This window comes from Armigeres subalbatus, chromosome 3 (assembly GCF_024139115.2).
Source record: "Armigeres subalbatus isolate Guangzhou_Male chromosome 3, GZ_Asu_2, whole genome shotgun sequence".
NCBI lineage: Eukaryota > Metazoa > Arthropoda > Insecta > Diptera > Culicidae > Armigeres > Armigeres subalbatus.
The window spans coordinates 137,036,594-137,062,569 of record NC_085141.1 but is presented as its reverse complement, the minus strand read 5'-3'; the positions used below and the strand labels follow the sequence as shown (position 1 = coordinate 137,062,569).

Sequence of the window (25,976 nt, the reverse complement as noted above, 5' to 3'; positions counted from 1 at the left end):
CGTGAACAACATGTGCCAACTGCTCGACTGGCAAGCAACACCCTAAACATTGATTTTCTCACCAAAGATTTGATCCGTCTGCGAAATGTCACTCGCAGGCAGTACCAACGTACTGGGCTGCCTGCGCTTAAGGCCCGGTGCAATCGCATGACCAAAATTATCCAGGCCAGAATGGTGGACCTCAGAAATAGTGATTTTTCCAATAAGATCCGCGCTCTCCCAGACTGTGCTAAGCCGTTCTGGAAGCTAACAAAAATTCTAAAATCTAAGCCTCGACCCATTCCACCTTTGATCCCATTAGACAGCAGTAGCTCTAAGGATCAGTTGGTAACTCCTGCAGAGAAGGTTTCTGAAGTAGGTCGTCACTTCGTCAGCTCACACAATTTTGGACAGAACATCGTCAGTCCACACGAAGCAGCCGTTAATGAGCATGCTAACAACATCCATCTTATTCTCAACGACTTCTCGGAGGAGTTGGAGATCACAGCTGACGAATAGATGGCCTATATCAAGTAATCGAAAAACATGAAGGCCCCAGGCTTCGGCAGCATACTGAATTTCGAGCTCAAACACACGAGTGATCCGTTCTTTGACGACCTTTCGCTGATTTTTAATCTGTGACTCAGACTCAGCTACTTTCCATCGTCCTGGAAGCCAGCGAAAGTCATCTCCAGCCGGAAGCCTGGGAAAGATCCTTCCTCCCCAAAAAGTTATCGTCCCATCAGCCTTCTCTCAGGGTTATCCAAGCTATTCGAAAAAGCTATTCAAGTTTGTCTCAAAAACCTCCGCCATGGCCTTCCCTAGCAGCACAATTCACGTTGATTTGGTTGAAAAAACTCATATATGACCAAATTTAGTCGTATATGAGTATAATAGACTGATTTACAACATGTGTGTTGCTCGGGTTACGATGTTGAGAAGGCGTTCGACAATGCATGGCATGATGGCCTGGTGTACATACTACAACGCTACAATCTTCCCAGCTACCTGGTGAAAATCATCAACAATTATCTGTCGGCAAGGACATTCCGGGTCTCAATCAGCGGAGCGAGTTCCAATACGCACAACCTCGTCGCAGGCGTCCTCGGGCCCATGCTTTTCAATCTGTTCACCTCCGACATGCCGGACCCTCCAGAAGGCGGCATTCTGTCTCTGTTCGCAGATGACACCTCCATCGTCTACAACGGTAGAGCGATCAGAGCGCTAGTGGCAAAACTCCAACGAGACCTGGATGCCATCACAGAGTACCACACCAGCTGGAAGATCTGTATCAACGCGGCGAAGACCCAGCCAGGTCATCATTTTCCCCCACTCCAAATCCCCTAAACTTGTTCCGCCTGGAGACTGTAAAATCATCCTCAATGGCACGACTGTGGAATGGGCCAATGAGGCCGACTACCTTGGCTTGACCCTCGACAGCAAGCTTATTTTCAGGCAACAGGTTGATAAGACGGTGACGAAGTGTAACGTCTTGTTGAAACCTGATAGTTGAAACTACTGTCCTCTGATCAACCGTCGGTCGTCATTGTCCCTGAAAAATAAGCTTGCTGCCTACAAGCAAATCATCCTCCCTGTGATCGAATACGCCATGCCGGTCTGGAAGAGCTGCGCTAAAACCCACTACCTCAAACTTCAAACGGTCCAAAATGAATTCCTGAGGATGATCCTTAACACCCCTCCCAGGAAAGAACATCTAAGGTCCACCGTCTGGCCGGGATAAAAACCTTACATGAACGTTTTGGTGAGTGTAAAAGAAAGTTTAGGGTCCGTTGCGTGCATTCGGATCAGGCTCCAATTCGGGCGCTAGTTCTAATCTAGGTTATCAAATTTTTAATGTGAATATTAGTGTACATAGTAGTTAGGTTATCAAATTTTTCAAAATGAACTAATGCCTGCAATAGGCTCTCAGACATAAGAAAGATAGAAGGAGAAAGAAAGAAGAAAAGGGAAGTGTTTGATTGCATTATCTGATTCGCCCCTAAGATGTGGTAGATCGGAGCCCTTGTAGTTTGTTATGTTCGTTGTACACTGCTAGCACTATGCATATTTGCGGAGATCTTCTTCACAACCAATAACGTACACTACTCTTGTCTCTAGAACACGTACCGCATACTTGGAGGTTCAATAACATGCATTTATTGTTATTATATTGAAATTTACTTAAATTATTTCATCAACTTATAATTAAACATAAAACACTCAATGATTATTCACATAGCTCCGATGCAAACGTAAATGACGACGACGATAACACAGACGACGACGAGGTAACGCATCTCACTTCGATGGTGATCTAATCTGCACTGCTGGTCTGCTATTGATTTGCTCGGCTGCTCGTATCCCATCTATCTAGTACTTGTAACCATCCCAACACACAATCGAAACCGTGTAAGTGGACACTACAGCCGACCGCGTGCTTGCATGTGTTGTTTTTTTTTTTAATATTTACAGTCAGGCCTCTGGACTGGTCGTATCTCGGTTACCTAATAGCTCGATTTGTGTGCTGAGTGACCAGAGTTCATCGAAGGTAGTTCCATGGGAAAAGACTAGGTCATCGTTCGAAGTTGTATTGCGTATTGGGATTGCAAACAGGAGGAAAGTAAAAGAAAAAGAAAGAAGAAATAAGGGAAAGAGTAAGGGAAAAGAAGAAAGAAATAATGTAGAAGGAAGAGGGGATAAGTAACAAGAAAGAATGAAATAGGTAAAGGAAGAAGAAATAAGAAAAAGTTAAAAGAGGAATATAGGAACTTGGAAAGAATAAGGATTAATTCACAATTTTCAATTATTACTTCTCACTTTTCACCAGACACATCTCACTTCTCATTTCTCAATCCTCGGGCCTTAGTTCTCTCTTCCCATTTCTCACTACTCGCTCCTCACCTCTCACCCCTTTAATAACACTTTTCACCTATCACTTATTACTGCGCACTACTCACTTCTCACTTAGCACTTCTTACTTCTCGTTTCTCAATTCTCACTTTTTACTTTTAACTTCTCACCTCTCACATAGTGAAAGTTACTTCTCATTTTCTTCTCCACACTTTTCTATTATTATTTCTCGCTTCAAAATTCTCATTTCTCATTGCTCAGTTTTTCACTTCTCACTTCTCAATTTTTAGCTCCCACTTCTTACTTAAAAAAAGGAGAAAGAAAGAGAAAGAAGGAAGATAGCGGAAGAAAGTAGAAGGAATATGGTAGAAAGAAGAGAAATATGGAAAAGGTTAAAAGAAAAGGAAAAAAAGTAAAAAGTCGAAGGAAAAGGAAATAAGGAAGACTAAAGGAAGAAATAAATAAAGGAAGAAGAAAGAAGAAAAAGGGGAGCTTAAAGAAGAAAGAAGGAAATTGGAAGGAATAAGAATTAATTCTGAACCGTCTACCTTGGATCCTTGCTAACGAAGGCGCATCCTCTGTGGAAGTCGGGCCTACTACGGGCTCCAGAAGAAACTACGGACAAAAAAAAAATCACCACCGCACCAAATGTGTCATGTACAAGATGCTGATAATACCGGTTCTATACGGACATGAAACATGGACAATGCTCGAGGAGGACTTGCAAGCACTCGGAGTAGTCGAGAGGCGGGTGCTTAGGACCACAAGCTCGCCCAGCTCTACGGCGAACCCAGTTTCCAGAAGGTAGCTAAAATCAGAAGGGTACGGGGCCAGGACATGTTGCAAGAATGCCGGACAGTAACCTTGCAAAGATGGTGTTTGCTTCCGATCCGGCAGGTACGTGACGGCGTGGAGCACAGCGAGCAAGGTGGACAGACCAGGTGCAAAACGACTTGGCGAGCGTGGGGCGCATTCGAGGATGGAGAGATGCGGCCTCGAAATGTGTATTATGGCGTCAAATTGTTGATTCAGTTTTATCTGTTTAGATGTAAACTAAATAAATGAAAAATTGAAGGATTAATTTCACAATTTTCAATTCTTACATTTCACTTTTTACTAGTCATACCCCACTTCTCATTTCTCACTTCTCGGCCCTCAGTTTTCACTTATCACTTCTCATTTATCACCTCTCACTTCGAATTATTCGCTTTTCAGTTCTCACATCTCACCCTTTATTCGTACTGCGCATTACTCACTTCTCATTTAGCACGTCTCACTTTTCACTTTTCATTTCTTCTCTTTTCATTTTTCATTCCTTCTCATTTTTCACTTCTCGCTTTGAATTTATCGTTCTCATTTATCACTTTTTACATCTCATTTTTCACGGCGCACTACTCACCTCTCACTTAGCACTTCTCAAACTTCAATTCTCACTTCTCACTTCTTACTTTTCACTTCTTACTTCTTACTCCTCACTTTCCACTTCTCACTTTCCATTTCTCACTTTTTACTTCGCACTTTAATCTTTTTATTATTCGCTTTTCTCACTTCGCATTGTTCACTTCGAAATTCTTAATCCAACTTCTCATTTCTCATTAATCGCTTTTCACTACTCACACTTTACATTAATTTTCATCTATTCGACCAAATGACATTCAACCAAACGGAATTCGGTCAAATGGCCCGACACCAGCACCGTGTTTGTCGTGCATATGAACCGTTTCTGACAACATCGATTGGAAAATTACTTCGATTTATATCAAATAAAAGAGGTATCGCTTTATGGAGGACTTACGGACTTTGAATTTCACCGAGTAACGGAAAATATCAGCTTACAGAACATCGAGTTAGAGATAGAGCATTGTATTGCATAAAGCCATGTCCATTTAGAATCCGGAATCATTTATTGTATTGCAGCAGCACGGAAAGTGACCGCTGCAAGAATTTTTTTACAGCGGTTTGTCTACCTAGGCGCCCACTTGCTATGGTATAAATTTCACGAAGTTTCGTGCAGCGTGTCAAAAATTATTCCAGATGGAAGCCGAAAGGAGAGAAAAAAGTCTGCACACCCACGTTGATAATCCTGCTCATCGACGATGGAACCTACGTCAAAATGGATTTCGGGCAGCTTCCTAGCCAAAATTCTACATTGTGACGTCACGAGGAGTAGTTCCTGCGAAGTTTAAGTTTGATTTTTGGACAAACTTGCAAAAAAACGGATGATTATGGAAAGGGATATGCAGCTGTGGGGCAAAGACCTAAGTGCTTGTAACGAATAAGACGATGGACTCGAAGCTGTACAAGGAGGAATGTCTAAAAAAAAACCGCGGTCGACCTTCCATAAAGCCCATAAAGGTCCCGTGAAGTTTTGGCCAGATTTGGCGAGTTGCCAGTACAGCCGGGAAGTCATCCAGTGGTACCGGGATAACAAAGAAGATTTCTTCGATAAAAACATAAATCCACGTCAGTCGACAATTGTCTCTCGCGCGTGATAGACGTTTCCCCGCACAGTTAACGTAGTTAACCTACCAAATTTCGTGTATCTTGTGACGGAAATACAGTGTCATTCAGCGTAATATGTCGCACAGGAAGAACACCATTGTTGTGGACTTCAGTGTCCTCCCGAGACGCCCTCCTTTGGCCCAGGTAAAGCAGTTTCTTGAGGAATCTCTCAAACTCAACATGGCTGATGTGAAAAGCATCCAACTGCACAACCTCAATGACTGCGTGTTTGTTGAAATGAACAGCGCAGGCGTAGCCGCACGACTACAGAAGGAACATCACCTCAAACACTCATTTCACCGTCTCGGCGTATTCTACCATATTCCAGTATACGTCGATGGTCCCACCACTACATTGAGGATTCACGATCTTCCTCCGAGTATACCGAATGAAACCATATCTGACTGCCTGAAGCAATATGGTAAAGTTATCTCCGTACAGAACGAGACATGGAAGAACTTTTTTCCGGGAGTACCAAATGGTGTAAGAGTGGTGCGAATGATGCTTGAAAAAGCAATACCATCTCGTATCGTTATCGATGACGAGCCCACGCTTGTAACTGGACAAAAACAAAACCAATCTCAAACGAGTCCTCCAGCAGCGGCGGTTTCAAATTCTTCAACATCATCCAACAAACAACACAATAGCGGCTCTCCACCGATGCAAGCCGACGCAAGCGAAAGCGAAGACGACGACTATGAGGACGACGGTAAAAACAACAACGACAGTGACGGTGAGGGTGACGAACCAATTGATAACGGCAAGGAGTCCGGTACTGGAGCCAGCGCGAAGAGGCGATTGTCTACTGCATCGGCAACAACAAGCGATATTCAAGACGAAAATATTCCAAAGAGATCGTGCGGTGATGTTATTGCTTATGATACTGGCGATAGTGGAAAAAATGTCATTTGTAATGTATACAACTCACGATCCAAGAAAAAAATACGAATTTTATTCAAAATGCATTGTATTTTATTATTGTGAAATATTATCTAATGAGATGAGCCAGCCGCGGGCTGAAAATCTCAAAAATAAAGATAAAAAAAAAAAAATAAATCCACGCAACTGCCCACAGCTCCGGCCCATCGAGACATTTTGCGCTATAATGAAGCGGAAGCTTAAGAAAAGTGTAAAAAGTGGAAAAACAGCTCGGGACGCGACTCAGATGACCAAAATGTGGAACAAATGTGCCAAGGAAGTTGACTCCGGAGGTGTGCAACTTCTGATGAGAGGAATAAAGAAGAAAGTGCGAATTTTCACTAGAAACAAAAAAAAATTATTTGTATCAATAATTTTTCCTTAAAGTACAGTGAATTACTCTTGTTTTGATGTATTAACCTTCTTTGTACGTCAATCCGTTACCGAGATACAGATGATTTTATCATTCCGGATTCTAAATGGACATAGCTTTACTAACAAACGGAAAGGCATAATCTCTTAATACAACTTTCACAAACTTTACGTGCACAGTGTCTGACATCAAAAAGACAAAAACATAAATAAAATTTGATAAGGGTGCCTTAATTTATAAAAGCAACACAACTACACAATGTTCGACTCTTGAAATAGCGTCCAGTTACAAAAATGATGGCTGCAATCTAACTTCTATCAATCAGCATAACTTGAAGCCTACATCCACCGTAAATTTCCATCATCCTTCATCATCCAAACCGCGCTACGTAGCAGCAGCACAGACTATTTTCGCTTCATCATCATTATTCAATAAACCCTTGTGATGGCTGCAAGTGGGTACGCAAGGATGCCAATCATCGTGCTACCCCCGTGCTCTTTCCGTCAATCGACATCGCCATAACCGTTGACTAACAACCACTTTAGCAGCAATTGGGAGCCCGTCCCCGCCTCCGTTGAACCTTGGAGCAACAAGTCAAATTTGCATACCCAGTGCGATTAATTTGCCAAAATTTTCCGGTAATTCATCATCGGGAGGGATCGCACCGAGAAACACTCGGGATGAAAGCAACAGGCTGCGAGCCCACCATCAAACGTGCCGTGGCGGTTGAAAAGGGAAGAAAATCAATAGAGCGTTGCTCTTACAGTCGGACTGGTCCCCCGTTTTGCACGAAGATAAAAGTAGGTTTATAAACCATCATCAACCAGCACTCAGTCATTCATGGGGTTGGTTATGAGGAATGATCGAAGTACCATATTTTTAGTGCATCTCACACCATTGCGTTAGAAATGTATAAAAAATTGGTGAGACTTTTCCAACAATATCTTTTTATTTAAAACAATAATGCCATGGTGTACATTCTCTTCTGGGAAATAAGAATTAAAGATATTACAAAAGCAGACTCCAACTACTTAATCGAAGATTTTTTCCGTATATTGAAGGTTCACGTGGTTTATGAACGGCTCGCCACTTTAAATGGAGCAACAGATGGGAGCAGTTCCGGCGAATCGACCGTGTTGGCGGCAGCAGTAGTGGCAGCAATCAAATTCGAAGCACTACTTATTGCGAACGATCAGCCTGATGGCTGTGCTATCGATATTGAAGTCTAGCCTTGAGGCATATTGCTTCTTATCCGCACCCATCCCAACCGCGTCAAGGATTTATCATTAAATCGCTCTGTTCTTGCTGTGGCAGGCATTCGTAGGCATATCTATTCTATCGAGAGTTTATCGGCGTAGATTTGGGGCTGGGAAAATAAGAGATAACGATATATTTTTTGCGGCTCTGTTTATCCATAACCCCAGTTAGAAAAAGCAAGAAAGGAAAAACTGGAGCAAATGGGATGTTTATTGATATTTCGCATCTGCTATGGTATGATGATGATCTGTTTGTGCGTGGTTGTTCGCCAATGAAGTTACTCTATATATGGAAAGGGAACGATTATTATGGTTGAAGTGAATGCTTCAAGCATTATTCGTTGATATTGAATTGCTGCTGAACGAGGGTTGAAGAATTTTTATGATAGTTCTGATGAAGGCAATATTGATACGATATTAGTGCTGTAGTACTTGGTAACTAAAGTGCGGTACGTGAATCTTTTCCTTAGATTTTTATTTCATTTCGAATCCTGAAGCATAGAATAGTGGAGAACATTGTTCACTGTGTAACCAAATTAAAATTCCATCCCAACATTTGGCGATCATGATAATATTTGTAAAGTGTCCTTATGTTGGGGTTAGGACCATCGTCCCTGATCGACCGTGTTGCAGAAGATTCGACTTTATGCCAAAACATTCGCAATAAGTTGCTTTGAACGAAGAATCCTGTCCCATTATGTGGAATTGAAAATTTGGTTTAAAAATGATAACCAAAATGCTAATTTTAAAATGTCCACAATAAAAATCTCGTTTTTAGCATTAACATTCATCTGATTTGCTAGCAACAAGTTGTGTTCGACAGGGATTCTTGAAATATGTATAATGTGTATAAAATAATGTGAATAACCAAACATGTAGCCTTATCAGTGGTATTGTAGATATAAGAAAGTGCTTATTTCAGATTTTGCCTTTCTTACGCACGAGAGGGGCACCAATGCCGCTAGGTGGATTAGTCAGGGTTGTTTTTTTTGTCTATATGAGCATCAACAAACTGATATATTTATGTCCCTATGAATGTACCCTTTAGGTTGGTAACATTTCCAACATCAAATAAACAACGGTTAGATGGAGCAGCATGGTGCATTAACTTTATTCTTGAAATCGTTATTGCTTTAGTTTTTCAAATTTTTAATTTAAATAATTAATAAATTCGTTATTCGTCTGTTCGTAAATTTTATTTTCAGCTCTTGTCCTAATTACATTTTGCAGCAGGAGAAACATTCATCCTTTTAAATAAAATCAAAATCCAACCACGTGGAACACGACAAGTTTGCTTTGCAGCTCAGCCATTTTTTCGTGCCTTTAATATTAATTTCCTTCCCGCATTTGGATTTTCCTGTTTACTTTCTTCACCACCCGACCACTTTTTTTCCTATCTAGCACCACTTTTTATCTGCGCGCTTGCTGCACGAATCTTACCGGGATGGTATTTCTCTCGGAAAAATCTTATCCCTTCGCGGTCCGAATGCTCCGAATGTGGCTGGTGGGACGTGTTTGCCTAGGTCACTTTTAATTCCATGGTTTCGTTAGGAAAGACAGCTCACAGATAGAGCGACGCGCTCCGGTGTGGTGTGAGGCGAAATCATTTCAATCGTACAATTCAACAGCTCTTGAATCATTAAGTCGGTACCGCTCGGGATGGGCACTGGATGAATTATCCAAAGTCCGGAAATTTCGCTGAATTATTCACCTTAACGGTTCCGTGGCCACGTGTTGCCGGGGTATCCTCTTCGCAGAATTGTAGAAAAACCAATTTCTGGAGATTGAAAACTTCCGACCGTTTTAGCAAAGCAAACTCGTCGAAAAATTAATTACCTAACAAATTAATTTCATTTTGCAAGTTTCGCCCAGCGCACGTCGTTTGGTCTAATGGGATTATCCGAACCTAGTGGCCGGATTCGGACCGATTTGGTGCGGCCGCTGCGCTGATGGGAGGGGTCCGGACTCGAGCTAAATTACGATAACAAAAATGATGCCGATCCATTGAAGTTTCCCGAAATTCGCCGAGAAAAAAAGGCAGATTATCACGATGATTAATTACTGTTTTTTGGGCAAGCTCTTCTGTGCATCATCGTCGGTGTCGTAGGCTGGAGAACATAAATGCGCTGTTTATTGGTACGGGGAAAATCTATTAGCGTTAAATTACGGAGTTATGAAGTGGGAGTCAGTGTTTTCATTCAATCGAGTATTATCATTTGTTTATTTCTTTTTTAATCACCTTCTTTAACTGCGTAGACTGATCGCTATAAAAATAGACTTTTTTTACATCATTTTACAATATTAAATTTCATTTATTTATTTTTACAGATTTATTGGATAACCTGAAATGCATGTTTGACAACAAGTTTGGTAGGCAACAAGTATGAGACACCGAAGCCAACATAACAGTTCTCAGGCTTCCGAACATCATAAAAGGACTCCGAGTCTCTTGATAGGAAGCTTCCAAGTCTCTTGGAAAGAAGCTTCCAAGCCTATTGAAAGAATTCCGAGCCTCCTTTCAAGAGGCTCGGAAGCTTCCTTTCAAGTGGCTTGGAAGCCTCCTTTCAAGAGAGGAGGCTTCCGAGCCTCTTGAAAGGAGGCTTCCGAGCCTCTTGAAAGGAGGCTTGAGCCTTTTGAAGGAGACTTTCGAGCCTCTTGAAAAGGGGCCTCCTGAGCCTCTTGAAAGAAGGCTTCTGAGCCTCTTGAAAGAAGGCTTCCTGAGCCTCTTGAAAGGAGGCTACTGAGCCTCTTGAAAGAAGGCTGAGCTCTCTTGAAAGGAGGCTACTGAGCCTCTTGAATGGAGGCCTCTGAGCCTTCTTGAAAGGAGGCTTCTGAGCCTTGAAAGGAGGCTACTGAGCCTTCTTGAAAGGAGGCTTCTGAGCCTCTTGAAAGGAGGCTTCCTGAGCCTCTTGAAAGGAGGCTACTGAGCCTCTTGAAAGGAGGCTACTGAGCCTCTTGAAAGGAGGCTTTTGAGGCCTCTTGGAAGGAGGCTCTGAGCTTCTTGAAAGGAGGCTGAGGCCTCTTGGAAGGAGGCTACTGAGCCTCTTGGAAGGAGGCTACTGAGCTCTTGAAAGGAGGCTCTGAGCCTCTTGAAAGGAGGCTTCTGAGCCTCTTGAAAGGAGGCTTCTGAGCATCTTGAAAGGAGGCTTCTGAGCCTCTTGAAAGGAGGCCTGAGCCTCTTGAAAGGAGGAGGCTTCCTGAGCCTCTTGAAAGGAGGCTCTGAGCCTCTTGAAAGGAGGCTCTGAGCCTCTTGAAAGGAGGCCTGAGCCTCTTGAAAGGAGGCTCTGAGCCTCTTGAAAGGAGGCTCTGAGCCTCTTGAAAGGAGGCTTGAGCCTCTTGAAAGGAGGCTCTGAGCCTCTTGAAAGGAGGCTTCTGAGCCTCTTGGAAAGGAGGCTTCCGAGCCTCTTGAAAGGAGGCTGGAGCCTCTTGAAAGGAGGCTTGAGCCTCTTGAAAGGAGGCTTGAGCCTCTTGAAAGGAGGCTTCTGAGCCTCTTGAAAGGAGGCTTCTGAGCCTCTTGAAAGGAGGCTCTGAGCCTCTTGAAAGGAGGCTTCCTGAGCTCTTGAAAGGAGGACTGAGCCTCTTGAAAGGAGGCTTCTGAGCCTCTTGAAAGGAGGCCTGAGCCTCTGAAAGGAGGCTTCCTGAGGCCTCTTGAAAGGAGGCTTCTGAGCCTCTTGAAAGGAGGCTTCTGAGCCCTTGAAAGGAGGCTTGAGCCTCTTGAAAGGAGGCTTGAGCCTCTGAAAGGAGGCTTCTGGAGCCTTTTGAAAGGAGACTTTGAGCCTTCTTGAAAGGAGGCCTCTGAGCCTCTTGGAAAGGAGGCTCTGAGCCTCTTGAGAGGAGGCTTCCTGAGCCTCTTGAAAGGAGGCTTCCAAGCTTCTTGAAAGAAGGCTTCTGAGCTCTTGAAAGGAGGCCTGAGCCTCTTGAAAGGAGGCTCTGAGCCTCTTGAAAGGAGGCCTGAGCCTCTTGAGGAGGAGGCTTCTGAGCCTCTTGAAAGGAGGCTTCAAGGCCTCTTGGAAGGAGGCTACTGAGCCTCTTGAAAGGAGGCTTGAGCTCTTGAAAGGAGGCTTCCTGAGCTCTTGAAAGGAGGCCTGAGCTCTTGAAAGGAGGCTTCCTGAGCCTCTTGAAAGGAGGCTCTGAGCCTCTTGAAAGGAGGCCTGAGCTCTTGAAAGGAGGCTCTGAGCCTCTTGAAAGGAGGCTTCTGAGCCTCTTGAAAGGAGGCTCTGAGCCTCTTGAAAGGAGGCTTGAGCCTCTTGAAAGGAGGCTTCTGAGCCTCTTGAAAGGAGGCCTGAGCCTCTTGAAAGGAGGCTTCTGAGCCTTTGAAAGGAGACTTTCGAGCCCTCTTGAAAGGAGGCCTGAGCCTCTTGAAAGGAGGCTCTGAGCCTCTTGAAAGGAGGCTTCTGAGCCTCTTGAAAGGAGGCTTCTGAGCCTCTTGAAAGGAGGCTTCTGAGCCTCTTGAAAGGAGGCTTCTGAGCCTCTTGAAAGGAGGCCTGAGCCTCTTGAAAGGAGGCTACTGAGCCTCTTGAAAGGAGGCTCTGAGCCTCTTGAAAGGAGGCCTGAGCCTCTTGAAAGGAGGCTCTGAGCATCTTGAAAGGAGGCCTGAGCCTCTTGAAAGGAGGCTCTGAGCCTCTTGAAAGGAGGCCTGAGCCTCTTGAAAGGAGGCCTGAGCCTCTTGAAAGGAGGCTTCTGAGCCTCTTGAAAGGAGGCTTCTGAGCCTCTTGAAAGGAGGCTTCTGAGCCTCTTGAAAGGAGGCTCTGAGCCTCTTGAAAGGAGGCTTCTGAGCTCTTGAAAGGGAGGCTCTGAGCCTCTTGAAAGGAGGCTTCCTGAGCCTCTTGAAAGGAGGCTTGAGCCTTTTGAAAGGAGGCTTGAGCCTTGAAAGGAGACTTTAGAGCATCTTGAAAGGAGGCCTCTGAGCCTCTTGGAAAAAGGATTCCGATCCCCTTGAGAGGAGGCCTCCGAGCCTCTTGAAAGGAGGCTGAGCCTCTTGAAAGGAGGCTCTGAGCCTCTTGAAAGGAGGCTTCTGAGCCTCTTGAAAGGGAGGCTCTGAGCCTCTTGAGAGGAGGCTTCCTGAGCCTCTTGAAAGGAGGCTTCAAGCCTCTTGAAGGAGGCTACTGAGCCTCTTGAAAGGAGGCTCTGAGCCTCTTGAAAGGAGGCTTCTGAGCCTCTTGAAAGGAGGCTTCCTGGAGCATCTTGAAAGGAGGCTCTGAGCTCTTGAAAGGAGGCTTGAGCCTCTTGAAAGGAGGCTTCTGAGCCTCTTGAAAGGGAGGCTCTGAGGCCTCTTGAAAGGAGGCTTTGAGCTCTTGAAAGGAGGCTTTGGAGCCTCTTGAAAGGAGGCTTCTGAGCCTCTTGAAAGGGAGGCTCTGAGCCTCTTGAAAGGAGGCTTGAGCCTCTTGAAAGGAGGCCTGAGCCTCTTGAAAGGAGGCTTCTGAGCCTCTTGAAAGGAGGCTTCTGAGCCTCTTGAAAGGAGGCTTCTGAGCCTCTTGAAAGGAGGCTTCTGAGCCTCTTGAAAGGAGGCTTCTGAGCCTCTTGAAAGGAGGCTCTGAGCCTCTTGAAAGGAGGCTTCCTGAGCCTCTTGAAAGGAGGCTTCTGAGCCTCTTGAAAGGAGGCTTCTGAGCCTCTTGAAAGGAGGCTTCTGAGCCTCTTGAAAGGAGGCCTGAGGCCTCTTGAAAGGAGGCTTCGAGCCTCTTGAAAGGAGGCTTCTGAGCTTCTTGAAAGGAGGCTTCTGAGCCTCTTGAAAGGAGGCTTGAGCTCTTGAAAGGAGGCTTGAGGCCTCTTGAAAGGAGGCTCTGAGCTCTTGAAAGGAGGCTTCTGAGCCTCTTGAAAGGAGGCTTGAGCCTCTTGAAAGGAGGCTTGAGCCTCTTGAAAGGAGGCTTCTGAGCCTTTGAAAGGAGGCTTTGAAAGGAGACTGAGCCTCTTGAAAGGAGGCCTGAGCCTCTTGAAAGGAGGCTTCTGAGCCTCTTGAGAGGAGGCTTCTGAGCCTCTTGAAAGGAGGCTTCAAGCCTCTTGAAAGGAGGCTTCTGAGCCTCTTGAAAGGAGGCTTCTGAGCCTCTTGAAAGGAGGCTCTGAGCCTTCTGAAAGGAGGCTTCTGAGCTCTCTTGAAAGGAGGCTTCTGAGCCTCTTGAAAGGAGGCTTGGAGCCTCTTGAAAGGAGGCTTGAGCCTTTGAAAGGAGACTCGAGCTCTTGAAAGGAGGCCTGAGCTCTTGAAAGGAGGCTCTGAGCCTCTTGAAAGGAGGCTTGAGCCTCTTGAAAGGAGGCTTGAGCCTTTGAAAGGAGACTTTCGAGCCTCTTGAAAGAAGGCTCTGAGCCTTCTTGAAAGGAGGCCTGAGCCTTGAAAGAAGGCTTCTGAGCCTCTTGAAAGGAGGCTACTGAGCCTCTTGGAAAGGAGGCTTCCGAGCCTCTTGAATGAATGGAGGCCTCTGAGCCTCTTGAAAGGAGGCCTGAGCCTCTTGAAAGGAGGAGGCCTGATCCTCTTGAAAGGAGGCTGTCGAGCCTCTTGAAAGGAGGCTGTCGAGCCTCTTGAAAGGAGACTGTCTAGCCTCTTGAAAGGAGGCTTCCGAGCCTCTTGAAAGGAGGTTTCTGAGCCTTTTGAAAGGAGACTTCCAAGCCTCTTGAAAAGAGACTTCCGAGCCTCTTGAAAAAAGACTTCCGAGCCTCTTGAAGGGAGACTTCCGAGCCTTTCGAAATAAGGCTTTCGAGCCTCTTGAAAGGAAGGCTCTGAGCCTCTTGAAAGGAGGCTTCCAGTATCTTGAAAGGAGGCTTCTGAGCCTCTTGAAAGGAGGCTTGAGCCTCTTGAAAGGAGGCTTCTGAGCTCTTGGAAAGGAGGCTTCTGAGCCTCTTGAAAGGAGGCTCTGAGGCCTCTTGAAAGGAGGCTTCTGAGCCTCTTGAAAGGAGGCCTGAGCCTCTTGAAAGGAGGCTTCGAGCTTTCTTGAAAGGAGGCTTCTGAGCTCTTGAAAGGAGGCTTCTGGAGCCTCTTGAAAGGAGGCTTCTGAGCCTTTTGAAGGAGGCTTTGAGGCCTCTTGAAAGGGAGGCCTGAGCCTCTTGAAAGGAGGCTTTGAGCTCTTGAGAGGAGGCTTCTGAGCCTCTTGAAAGGAGGCTTCTGGAGCCTCTTGAAAGGAGGCTTCCTGAGCCTCTTGAAAGGAGGCTTCTGAGGCCTCTTGAAAGGAGGCTTGAGGCCTCTTGAGAGGAGGCTCTGAGCCTCTTGAAAGGAGGCTTCCAAGCCTCTTGGAAGGAGGCTACTGAGCCTCTTGAAAGGAGGCCTGAGCCTCTTGAAAGGAGGCTTCCTGAGCCTCTTGAAAGGAGGCTTCTGAGCATCTTGAAAGGAGGCTTCCTCTTTGAAAGGAGGCCTGAGCCTCTTGAAAGGAGGCTCTGAGCCTTCTTGAAAGGAGGCCTGAGCCTCTTGAAAGGAGGCTTCTGAGCTCTTGAAAGGAGGCTTCCTGAGCCTCTTGAAAGGAGGCCTGAGCCTCTTGAAAGGAGGCTTCTGAGCCTCTTGAAAGGAGGCTTGAGCCTCCTTGAAAGGAGGCTTCTGAGCCTCTTGAAAGGAGGCCTGAGCCTCTTGAAAGGAGGCTGAGCCTCTTGAAAGGAGGCCTGAGCCTCTTGAAAGGAGGCTTCCTGAGCCTCTTGAAAGGAGGCCTGAGCCTCTTGAAAGGAGGCTTCTGAGCCTCTTGAAAGGAGGCCTGAGCCTCTTGAAAGGAGGCTCTGAGCCTCTTGAAAGGAGGCTCTGAGCCTCTTGAAAGGAGGCTCTGAGCCTCTTGAAAGGAGGCTTGAGCCTCTTGAAAGGAGGCTCTGAGCCTCTTGAAAGGAGGCTCTGAGCTCTGGAAAGGAGGCTTCTGAGCCTCTTGAAAGGAGGCTTGGAGCTCTTGAAAGGAGGCCTGAGCCTCTTGAAAGGAGGCTTCTGAGCCTCTTGAAAGGAGGCCTGAGCCTCTTGAAAGGAGGCTTGAGCCTCTTGAAAGGAGGCTTCTGAGCCTCTTGAAAGGAGGCTTGAGCTCTTGAAAGGAGGCTTCTGAGCCTTTTGAAAGGAGGCTTGAGCTCTTGAAAGGAGGTTTCTGAGCCTCTTGAAAGGAGGCCTGAGCCTCTTGAGAGGAGGCTTCTGAGCCTCTTGAAAGGAGGCTTCCTGAGCCTCTTGAAAGGAGGCTCTGAGCCTCTTGAAAGGAGGCCTGAGCCTCTTGAAAGGAGGCTTCTGAGCCTTGAAAGGAGGCTTGAGCCTCTTGAAAGGAGGCTTTGAGCCTCTGAAAGGAGGCTTGAGCCTTTGAAAGGAGACTTTCGAGTTTCTTGAAAGGAGGCCTGAGCCTCTTGAAAGGAGGCTTCTGAGCCTCTTGAAAGGAGGCTTCTGAGCCTCTTGAAAGGAGGCTTGAGCCTTTGAAAGGAGACTTTCGAGCCTCTTGAAAGAAGGCTCTGAGCCTCTGAAAGGAGGCCTCTGAGCCTCTTGAAAGAAGGCTTCTGAGCCTCTTGAAAGGAGGCTACTGAGCCTCTTGAAAGGAGGCTTCTGAGCCTCTTGAATGAATGGAGGCCTGAGCCTCTTGAAAGGAGGCCTGAGCCTCTTGAAAGGAGGCTCCTGATCCTCTTGAAAGGAGGCTGTCGAGGCCTCTTGAAAGGAGGCTGTCGAGCCTCTTGAAAGGAGACTGTCTAGCCTCTTGAAAGGAGGCTGAGCCTCTTGAAAGGAGGCTTGAGCCTTTGAAAGGAGACTTCCAAGCCTCTTGAAAAGAGACTCTGAGCCTCTTGAAAAAGACTCTGAGCCTCTTGAAGGGAGACTTCTGAGCCTTTCGAAATAAGGCTTTCGAGGCCTCTTGAAAGGAGGTTTTGAGCCTCTTGAAAGCAGGCTTCCAAGTATCTTGAAAGGAGGCTTCTGGAGCCTCTTGAAAGGGGGCTCTGAGCCTCTTGAAAGGAGGCTTCAAGCCTTTTGAAAGGAGGCTTCCGAGCCTCTTGAAAGCAGGCTTTCGAGCCTCTTGAAAGGTGGCTTCCGAGCCTCTTGAAAGAGGGCTACCGAGCCTCTTGAAAGGAGGCTTCCGAGCCTTTTGAAGGAAGCTTCCGAGCCTCTTGAAAGGAGGCTTCCGAGCCTCTTGAAAGGAGGCTTCTGAGCCACTTGAATGGAGGCTTCGGAGCCTTTTGAAAGGAGACTTCCGAGCCTTTCGAAAGGAGGCTTCCGAACCTTTCGAAAGGAGGCTCTGAGCCTCTTGAAAGGAGGCTTCTGAGCCTCTGAAAGGACTTGAGGCCTCTTGAAAGGAGACTTCTGAGCCTCTTGAAAGGAGACTCTGAGCCTTTGAAGGAGGCTTCTGAGCCTCTTGAAGGAGGCTCTGAGCCTCTTGAAAGGAGGCCTAAGAGCCTCTTGAAAGGAGGCTTCTGAGCCTCTTGGAAGGAGGCCTGAGCCTCTTAAAAGGAGGCTTCCGAGCCTCTTGAAAGGAAATTGTCGAGCTTCTTGAAAGGAGGCTTCCGAGCCTCTTGAAAGGAGGCTTCCGAGACTCTTGTATGGAGGCTTCCGAGCCTCTTGAAAGGAGGCTTCTGAGCTTCTTGTATGGAGGCTTTGAGACTTTTGTATGGAGGCTTGAGCCTCTTGAAAGGAGGCTCTGAGCCTCTTGTATGGATGCTTCTGAGGCCTCTTGAAAGGAGGCTCTGAGCTTCTTGTATGGAGGCTTCTGAGTCTTTTGTATGGAGGCTTCTGAGCCTCTTGAAAGGAGGCCTGGAGCCTCTTGTATGGATGGCTCTGAGCCTCTTGAAAGGAGGCTTCTGAGCCTCTTGAAAGAAGGCTTCCGAGCCTCTTGTAAGGAGGCTGAGCCTCTTGAAAGGAGGCTTTCCAGCCTCTTGAAAGGAGGCTGGAGCCTCTTGGAAGGAGGCTTTGAGCTTCTTGAAAGGAGGCTGAGCCTTCTTGGAAGGAGGCTACTGAGCCTCTTGGAAGGAGGCTACCGAGCCTCTTGAAAGGAGGCTTCCGAGCCTCTTGAAAGGAGACTTCCGAGCCTCTTGAAAAAAGACTTCCGAGCCTCTTGAAGGGAGACTTCCGAGCCTTTCGAAATAAGGCTTTCGAGCTTCTTGAAAGGAGGCTTCCGAGCCTCTTGAAAGGAGGCTTCCGAGACTCTTGTATGGAGGCTTCCGAGCCTCTTGAAAGGAGGCTTCCGAGCTTCTTGTATGGAGGCTTCCGAGACTCTTGTAAGGAGGCTTCCGAGCCTCTTGAAAGGAGGCTTCCGAGCCTCTTGAAAGGAGGCTGCCGAGCCTCTTGAAAGGAGGCTTCTGGGCCTCTTGTAAGAAGGCCTCCAGATCTCTTGTAAGGAGGCTTCCGAGCCTCTTGAAAGGAGGCTGCCGAGCCTCTTAAAAAAGGCTTCCGAGCCTCTTGAAAGGAGGCCTCTGAGGCTTCTTGAAAGGAGGCTTGAGCCTCTTGGAAGGAGGCTACCGAGCCTCTTGGAAGGAGGCTACTGAGCCTCTTGAAAGGAGGCTCTGAGCCTCTTGAAAGGAGGTTTGAGAGCATCTTGAAAGGAGGCTTTGAGCCTCTTGAAAGGAGGCTTCCGAGCCTCTTGGAAAGGAGGCTTCTGAGCATCTTGAAAGGAGGCTGTCGAGCCTCTTGAAAGGAGGCTTCTGAGCCTATTGAGGGAAGCTCTGAGGCCTCTTGAAAGGAGGCTCTGAGTCTCTTGAAATGAGACTCTGAGCCTCTTGAAAGGATGCCTGAGGCTCTTGAAAGGAGGCTCTGAGCCTCTTGAAAGGAGGCTTCTGAGCCTCTTGAAAGGAGGCTTCAGAGCCTTTGAAGGAAGCTTCAGAGCCTCTTGAAAGGAGGCTTCCTGAGCCTCTTGAATGGAGGCTTGGAGCTTTTGAAGGAAGCTTCCGAGCCTCTTGAAAGGAGGCTTCCGAGTCTCTTGAAAGGAGGCTTCTGAGCCTTTTGAAAGGAGACTCCCGAGTCTCTTGAAAGGAGGCTTCTGAAGCTCTTGAAAGGAGGCTTCGGAGGCTCTTGAAAGGAGGCTTTTGAGCCTCTTGAAAGGAGGCTTTTGAGCCTCTTGAAAGGAGGCTTCCGAGCCTCTTGAAAGGAGGCTTCCGAGCCTCTTGAAAGGAGGCTTCTGGAGCCTCTTGAAAGGAGGCTCTGAGCCTCTTGAAAGGAGGCTTCCTGAGCCTCTTGAAAGGAGGCTCTGAGCCTCTTGAAAGGAGGCTCTGAGCCTCTTGAAAGGAGGCTCTGAGCCTCTTGAAAGGAGGCTTCCTGAGTCTCTTGAAAGGAGGCTTGAGGCCTCTTGAAAGGAGGCTTCCGAGCCTCTTGAAAGGAGGCTTCCGAGCCTCTTGAAAGGAGGCTTCCGAGCCTCTTGAAAGGAGGCTTCCGGGCCTCTTGAAAGGAGGGTTCTGAGCCTATTGGAAGGAGGGTTCCGAGCCTCTTGAAAGGAGGCTTCCGAGCCTCTTGAAAGGAGGCTTCCGAGCCTCTTGAAAGGAGGTTTCCGAGCCTTTTAAAGGAAGGCTTCCGAGCCTCTTGAAAGGAGGCTTTCGAGCTTCTTGAAAGGAGGCTTCCGAGCTTCTTGTAAGGAGGCTTCCGAGCCTCTTGTATGGATGCTTCCGAGCCTCTCGAAAGGAGGCTTAAGGCTTTTCTAAAAAATATAGTTTTGGCGAACGTTCGTTGACCGAGTTCCAAATTATTCTACGAACGATCTCTTCACAGCTGGATCTTCTAGTCGGCGTATGCTGGATCTCACCAATTAGAAGGTGATGGTCCGATGCCACGTCAGCGCTGCGTTTGTCCTGGGTTCTATGATCAATTTCGCATGAAAGACAGCCATGAAAAGATGTTGTCCTTCTTTTTAAAATTAAAATTGCTAAATTATTTGAGTAGATATATGCAAAGAATAATGACTAGTTGATAAATTCATCATTTTTCTTTAATCCGCCTGGTAATAAACACAACAATAAATCAGATATTGCATACTTTCACGCCCTGTCACGGAATAAACATTATTTCTGAGATTTTTGTAGCATGCCTTTCATCCTCCGCGTTTCTATAGATATAGGTATGGAAAGGAACAGAATTGTAAACATCGCGTGACGTCTCTCTTTGAAAATGAGAGATTGCAGTCCTGTGTTTGTTATTATCCAAAGATGGTCTACTGCCCTTAAAATTTGAATATATCGACATAAGGAGAGAGAATTCTCAACAAAATATGGCCAGAACACATCGAGATAGGAAGGTTATACAAAAAATTCACGTTTGTCTTTTTTCTCAGCATTTTTTCAGGAAATCTATAGACAAAACTTTGAAGGAAATTCAAAGGATTTGTTTCGTGGAAGCTCGAGAACAACCGTAGAAATTTTCCTGGTAGATATTTTTCCGGGGGATTTGGAAGAACTTCATATAGAACCTCCTCCTGAAACTCCAAAGAAATTTTCATAGAAAATTCCGAAGAATTTCCCTTGGATTTTCTAAGAATTTCTTGTGGAAATTTTGAAGAATCTCTCGTAACCAGTACTGTGTGGCATTGGACAGGTCTATGAACATGAACAAGCCTAACACATCTCTGTTCATCAGTCACATGACAGATTGTAGCAGCCATTGTATACAAATATTTACAAGATACACAATCGTAGTCAGTATTATCTTCTTCATGAGGAGAGTTGCGAGTGTCAGTAATGCAAACGTGATAGGTGATTAATATGTGCGATGTTGAATTGCAAATTTGACGATACTGCCCGGAGTGTGTGTCACGTTACTCGTGACATGTTGTGTACAAGTGTGTGAGGAGGAACAGTTTTAAACGCATTTAACGGGGATCCGAAAAAATTGAATCGACGAAATTGTTTCGCATGGGTAAGAAAATTTATGTTTTCGTTATATCTATGCGAAAAAGAAGGATACTGCGTTTGGCGTATTGTACTTGTGTTTGACCTTTAAAGCACTTTGAAGGTTTGTGACGATTATGTTAAAGCATTTTATTGTTCATACTCTTTATTTGCTATGTAAAGCAGAGTAGTTAAGGCTTTCTATTGACTAGTTTGACGGAGTAGTCCCTATGGGATAATGGATATGAAGAATATTGCCTTAGTTTATACATATTTTATCCTTCAGATACATTGTTTGAAAGTTGAATACAATAATACAGATGTATGCCAAATCATCTAGCTTGAACTTGTTGAGTATGACATTCTTTGTAAGTATTTCATTTCAAGCGATAAATCTAAATATCATTTTATGTCTGTATACCATCCAGTAAATGAGCGACTAAGTAATCCGTCGAACATAGCACACGAGATGATGATGATTTCCCACTCCCAATCCTAGTGAATTGGAATGAAACACACTACATGGAATAACTCCTCCGGACATGTCCACACGTGTGTGCTCAAAACGATGAAACGGCCTACCAGTTGTTGGCACGAGGGACCTTAATTACTACTTCGGGGTCGGTAAGCTAAACGCATTGTTTATCGTTCGTGACGTTTGTGATTTCGGAGGCTCGATCCATGCGACGCCCACAACGATGACGACGTGTCGGGAAACAAACGTCCTTTCGCAACGACATTGATGGGACTCGATAATCCAAGGTAAACTGGATTGCTTTTACTGATTCGGACTGGCGAAATTAGCAATATGAATTAATGAAACAGGTCGTTCGGTGTATAAACAGTGTTCTTTATGAGCGTTTGATCTAATTATATCCAGTGACGTTGGTTGATTTTGTGTAGTCCTGGGCAGGAATATACCTGAGAAAAAAGAATGGCTCTGCTTGTTTAAGCAATGATGTAGCCAGACCAGTGTTGTTAAATGCCATTCATTTGAATGATTTTTTTAATTAAATTTTTCCTGAAGCTAGATATTAATTTATGAGGTATTACGAACTTGAAGCGCTTATATGCGCCTACAACTTGCACATTACTGCGAATATGTTTGTAATATGAGAAGCAAGATGCAAAATGTCGTTTTATTAACATCACGCGAAATTTTGGAAACATTTCACACTCTAGCCTCAAATTTTAGAGCAAAAGCGATTTTTAACAAAAATATAGGTTTATGAGTTTATCAAAAAATATTAGGCGAATTAGGCTTCGAAACAAGTTTTGGTTTTGAATTTGAAAGGATTGTCTAATGTCATGCAGATGACACTTTACAACACTGAGCCAGACCTTCACAGCAAATAATTTTGAAAATTCAACGACGTGTAAAATTGCAGTTAGTCCCAACAAACGAATAAACACTCGATATTCAATTAAATTTGATTGAATTTTACAAGCAAGCACGGTTTAAATGTATTTCGATTTAAAATAACAGTAAGATCGATTGAATGTTACGTTTATTTGCATGCTCCAAATATGTGCATGAAAATACATTTAAAATCACAACATATTTTTATCTGTGTTGGCATTATGAAATGCTTAAAGAGGAAGATTGACACATTTGAGTTAGTCCAAAAGAAATAGCGAAATAGGAAGGCAGGCAAAATCCGTTGAAACCGAAGTTCTAATATCTTATTAATCAAACTACCTTACTAAATTCAAAATAGCTTACAGCTTTTCGAATTACGATGTTACGCCAATGGTCACGGAGTTAAAGCTGCTGTTAATTACTGTTTGACTTGGAGAGAACGGATAAGATTGATGAGCTGGCGAAAATTGTAATCTGGATGTTTATGTTTGCTTTCTGTGATCTGATGCTGAGAGGCGAGAGCAGTATCCTGACGGCTTGTTTCGTTCCCTGTTACTAAGACTATGTCAGTCTAGATTCAACCTTATAGTGATATCCATCTAGCCCTCCCGTAAGGTTTATTTGCTGAACATGCCAGGGCATGCAGTATCCATGGAGGACTGAAATAAAATTGACCAATATAAAATGAAAAAAAAAAAAAATCTATGGAAAAATGAGAGTGGATGCAAATATTCAATAAAAAATATTCATGAATATTTGAAAATACATGAATATTTTAAAATCCACAGATACGAATTTTTTTTTCCAAAAATTAAGAACATAGAACGTTCCATAGAACAAGACACATTCACATCAAAAATACAAATAAATTTTTTATATAAACAAATCAAAATGAGCAATGATTCATTGTGATTTTTATTTATAAAACTGATATAAATACAGCGGGTTTCAGTCACCTCTACTAAAATAATCACACAATAACATCCATGGTCTAATGCGGTGGTATCCATTGAAGGGTTAACCAACTTCCGGCGGATGGAATCAACCAGTACATACAGCAATTAACACTGATTTAAGTGGGTATAATCTGAGCGTTGCTCCCTGCCTCTTCTAATCCACCTCTCGCTGGCGCTTATTTATGTGCCTACAATTCCTGGCGAAGAAAATTAAACCTTCTACCAAACCACCCAGCAGAGATTGAACGATAAATTAGCAACCATAACGCCAGAGCTATGTGCCACCATGATTGTATGTTTCCCGTCCAACGACGGCAACATTTCGGAATGCACGACGGAACCCCTTTGGGAAGCTTACATCACGCACCCGGCAATCGCGTGCTGTTCCGCTCTAAATCCTCTCCACCCTTCCACCTTTTTTTTGATCCACCAATTGAGTGAACAAACAAATAATGTGCCCAGCAAAATACACACTAGGATTGGATTTTACGCGGATTGGTTTGTTCATCATTGATAAGTACCTACATAATTAAAAACAATTCAATTTTTCTTCCATTTTTTGCAAAATTTATCGTGGAATCAACTCAATGTTTTAAAAACAAACCGCGTAAAAAGCGACGCCACTGTAATAAAAAGCACACACAAACACAGTAACTTACCGGAAACAATGGCGCCCCATTAACGCACACGCTCTCGGCGAACCTCACCCGGGTGGGGCGTGATTTCAGCTTGGCCTTCTTGCCAGCGGACAGCAGGGTTGACTTCCGGCCGACCGCATTGTACAGCTGCGGTTGACACACCAGTAGTGTGACGGAATTTTCACAATTTCTAACTAATTGTATCACATGGTCGCGGGGTGCGTCCTTGACGTCCTCGCCGTTTACAGCTAATATTTGGTCACCCGGTTCCAGCTGGAAAAGAGTTCGGAAAAACCAAATGGGGGAGTCGTGAAACGATCGAATGTGGAACACTAAACCGTGTCTGACGGATGAGATGAAAATTGTCACGGAGAATGTTTTTCGAAGAACCTTTTACCTTATTTAAACTCGGTCCGCCCTCGGTTACGAAGCGCACAATCACAGGTTTCTCGCTCCCGGCAACGAAGCCGAAGCCCAGCGTGGGACTCCGATGGAGCACCACCAGACGCGGTTCCGGTGGCGAGTCATTGTAGTGGTAGCGCTCCGGTTCCTCGTAGGTGGTGGTCTTGTTCCGATGGCTAAGGGCGTGAGGGCGAGGATAAGGAAACGGAAACCGTTTATAGATTGGAAACAAATGGAAACTTTCCGTCAATTTGTATAGATACTCACTTAATATAGTAGGGATGCCCTCTGAGGTCGACCGCTTTTTCCCAGCCATAGGGCAGGTCGTTTGTTTGGATCCAATTTTCGATCGGGGGCAACCATCCCGCAGTGCGGGTTACGTGGCTGTGAAAAAGATACAGAAAAGGATACATCATTAGTAAATAATTCCAGAGTGGCGGAATGGAGAACGGGAAATTCGATAAACTCAAACTGATTCGATGAAGGCTTCAATAGATTAGAACTTGATTGGATTCAGATATGTTTTTCCACAAACAGCAAGTAACAAGCAGAACAATATGCCAGCGAACATTCGATTTATTTTCCAATCACCCACTCATTAATCTTGCGTCTGAATTCCGTGTGCTGCGGTCAGGTCAAGTCCTTTCTTCTCGCATTGTTCATTTTTCACTTGGTTTCCGTGAAATGTTCTCCATTCATGGAAGGAAAAAATAACTCTCGGTATTTCATCAGCAGCCTGTTTCATATTCTTCGACTCAACGCTTCATCGAAGGAGAAATTTATTTCCAAACAACGTCTTTTAACGTTCTGTTGAGAATGAGCTGACAGGATTCGAATCGGGTGCAGGATAGAAAGAAAAATGACTAACTAGAATTTAGTTGAGGAGGTAAGAAGAAGAAACCTTAAATTCAAACGATTGTAATGGGAGTTCGACTGATCGGGGTAATTATGCTACGTTTCGGCCACTTTTCGGGTCTTCTACAGAGGAAAGTCAGTGTTATCGTTTTTCGTTTGGTTTTGTATGAACATAACACTGTTAAATTCGTTATTCTAGTTTTGTGGGCACCTAGTTTGAGCACTTCAACAGTGAAATTGATTTTGATCTCCGTCTTTCGTAGCATAGTTGGTTAAAAACTCCAGCCTAGTGTACTGAGGGGCGTGGGTTCGAGTCCCATCAAAGGAAAGTGGCTACCTCCAAAACATTTTTCAAATCAAAATCTTTCACATAATGTACATTATTCACATCTGAGTTTTCAGAACATTGTAAAATAATACAATTGGGTGCTACTGACGCCATCCATGCGAGTACATTTTGCAGCGTCTCTCACAGTCGCGCGCTTGTGATTCTGTTGCCGACGGTAACGTTTTGATATCGTCAAGCGGTTATAATTTGTACTTTGAAGAAAATTTGTTTGCTCAAGCTTTTCTTCTTCTGAAAAGATTCGATTTGTTTTCAATAATTCAAATTCCTTCCCACGCATAAACAAAACCAAAATCAGAATCTCGAGAAAAAATTTCACTTGGCTGCTGCAGACCAGGCTAGTGTCACCGTCTTCCCTATTTCGTGCTTGTTTTGTAACCAACATTGCGCGTATGCTCGCCTCTGACATGGTCGTGGATACCAATGAGAATCAAAGCTGATGTTTAAAAAAAAAATGCTGGCATTGATTTGACGACCCCTCCCAGGTGTCTGCGAGTCAGGAAGAACTGCCAAGGTCGTGGTGAGGTTTAGCAGTGGGCTCTGCTAAATCCCTTCCAAAAAAACCACAAGTGTCCGTATGTAGACTCTATCAAAGCGACTGTGTGCCGCTTCAAAAGCACAAGCCCAGGGAGTGCCATTGGCACATCAGGGTTGATCCCAGTAAGATCCTGATTATGGTATACTGGTTGCATGATATTGGACTTTGTCTATGGATATTGGAAAATTGTGAAAGCGAGGGCTGGTAGTTTGGTTATTCTTTTCTCTTAGTAAGGTCGGGTGGCACCGACCTGAAACGGCGAATAGGCTAATGGTCAGGC

The 25,976-nt window shown here is 45.0% G+C and overlaps 1 protein-coding gene across 5 annotated transcripts in view; it reads right to left on the bottom strand.

Moving 5' to 3' along the window:
* Positions 1 to 25,976, bottom strand: part of LOC134220370 (uncharacterized) — a 1,038,156-nt gene that overhangs the window by 114,226 nt on the left and 897,954 nt on the right. For all 5 annotated transcript variants that reach the window (XR_009981878.1, XM_062699412.1, XM_062699413.1 and 2 more), the window contains 3 exons: positions 24,225 to 24,341; positions 23,953 to 24,133; positions 23,577 to 23,828 (listed from right to left, as the gene is read on the bottom strand). Coding sequence is in view for 4 of the 5 variants with exons in the window: in XM_062699412.1 (XP_062555396.1) it covers positions 23,577 to 23,828; positions 23,953 to 24,133; positions 24,225 to 24,341 (550 nt within the window). In the remaining variant the exon portion in view is untranslated. The remainder of the gene's footprint in view (positions 1 to 23,576; positions 23,829 to 23,952; positions 24,134 to 24,224; positions 24,342 to 25,976) is intronic.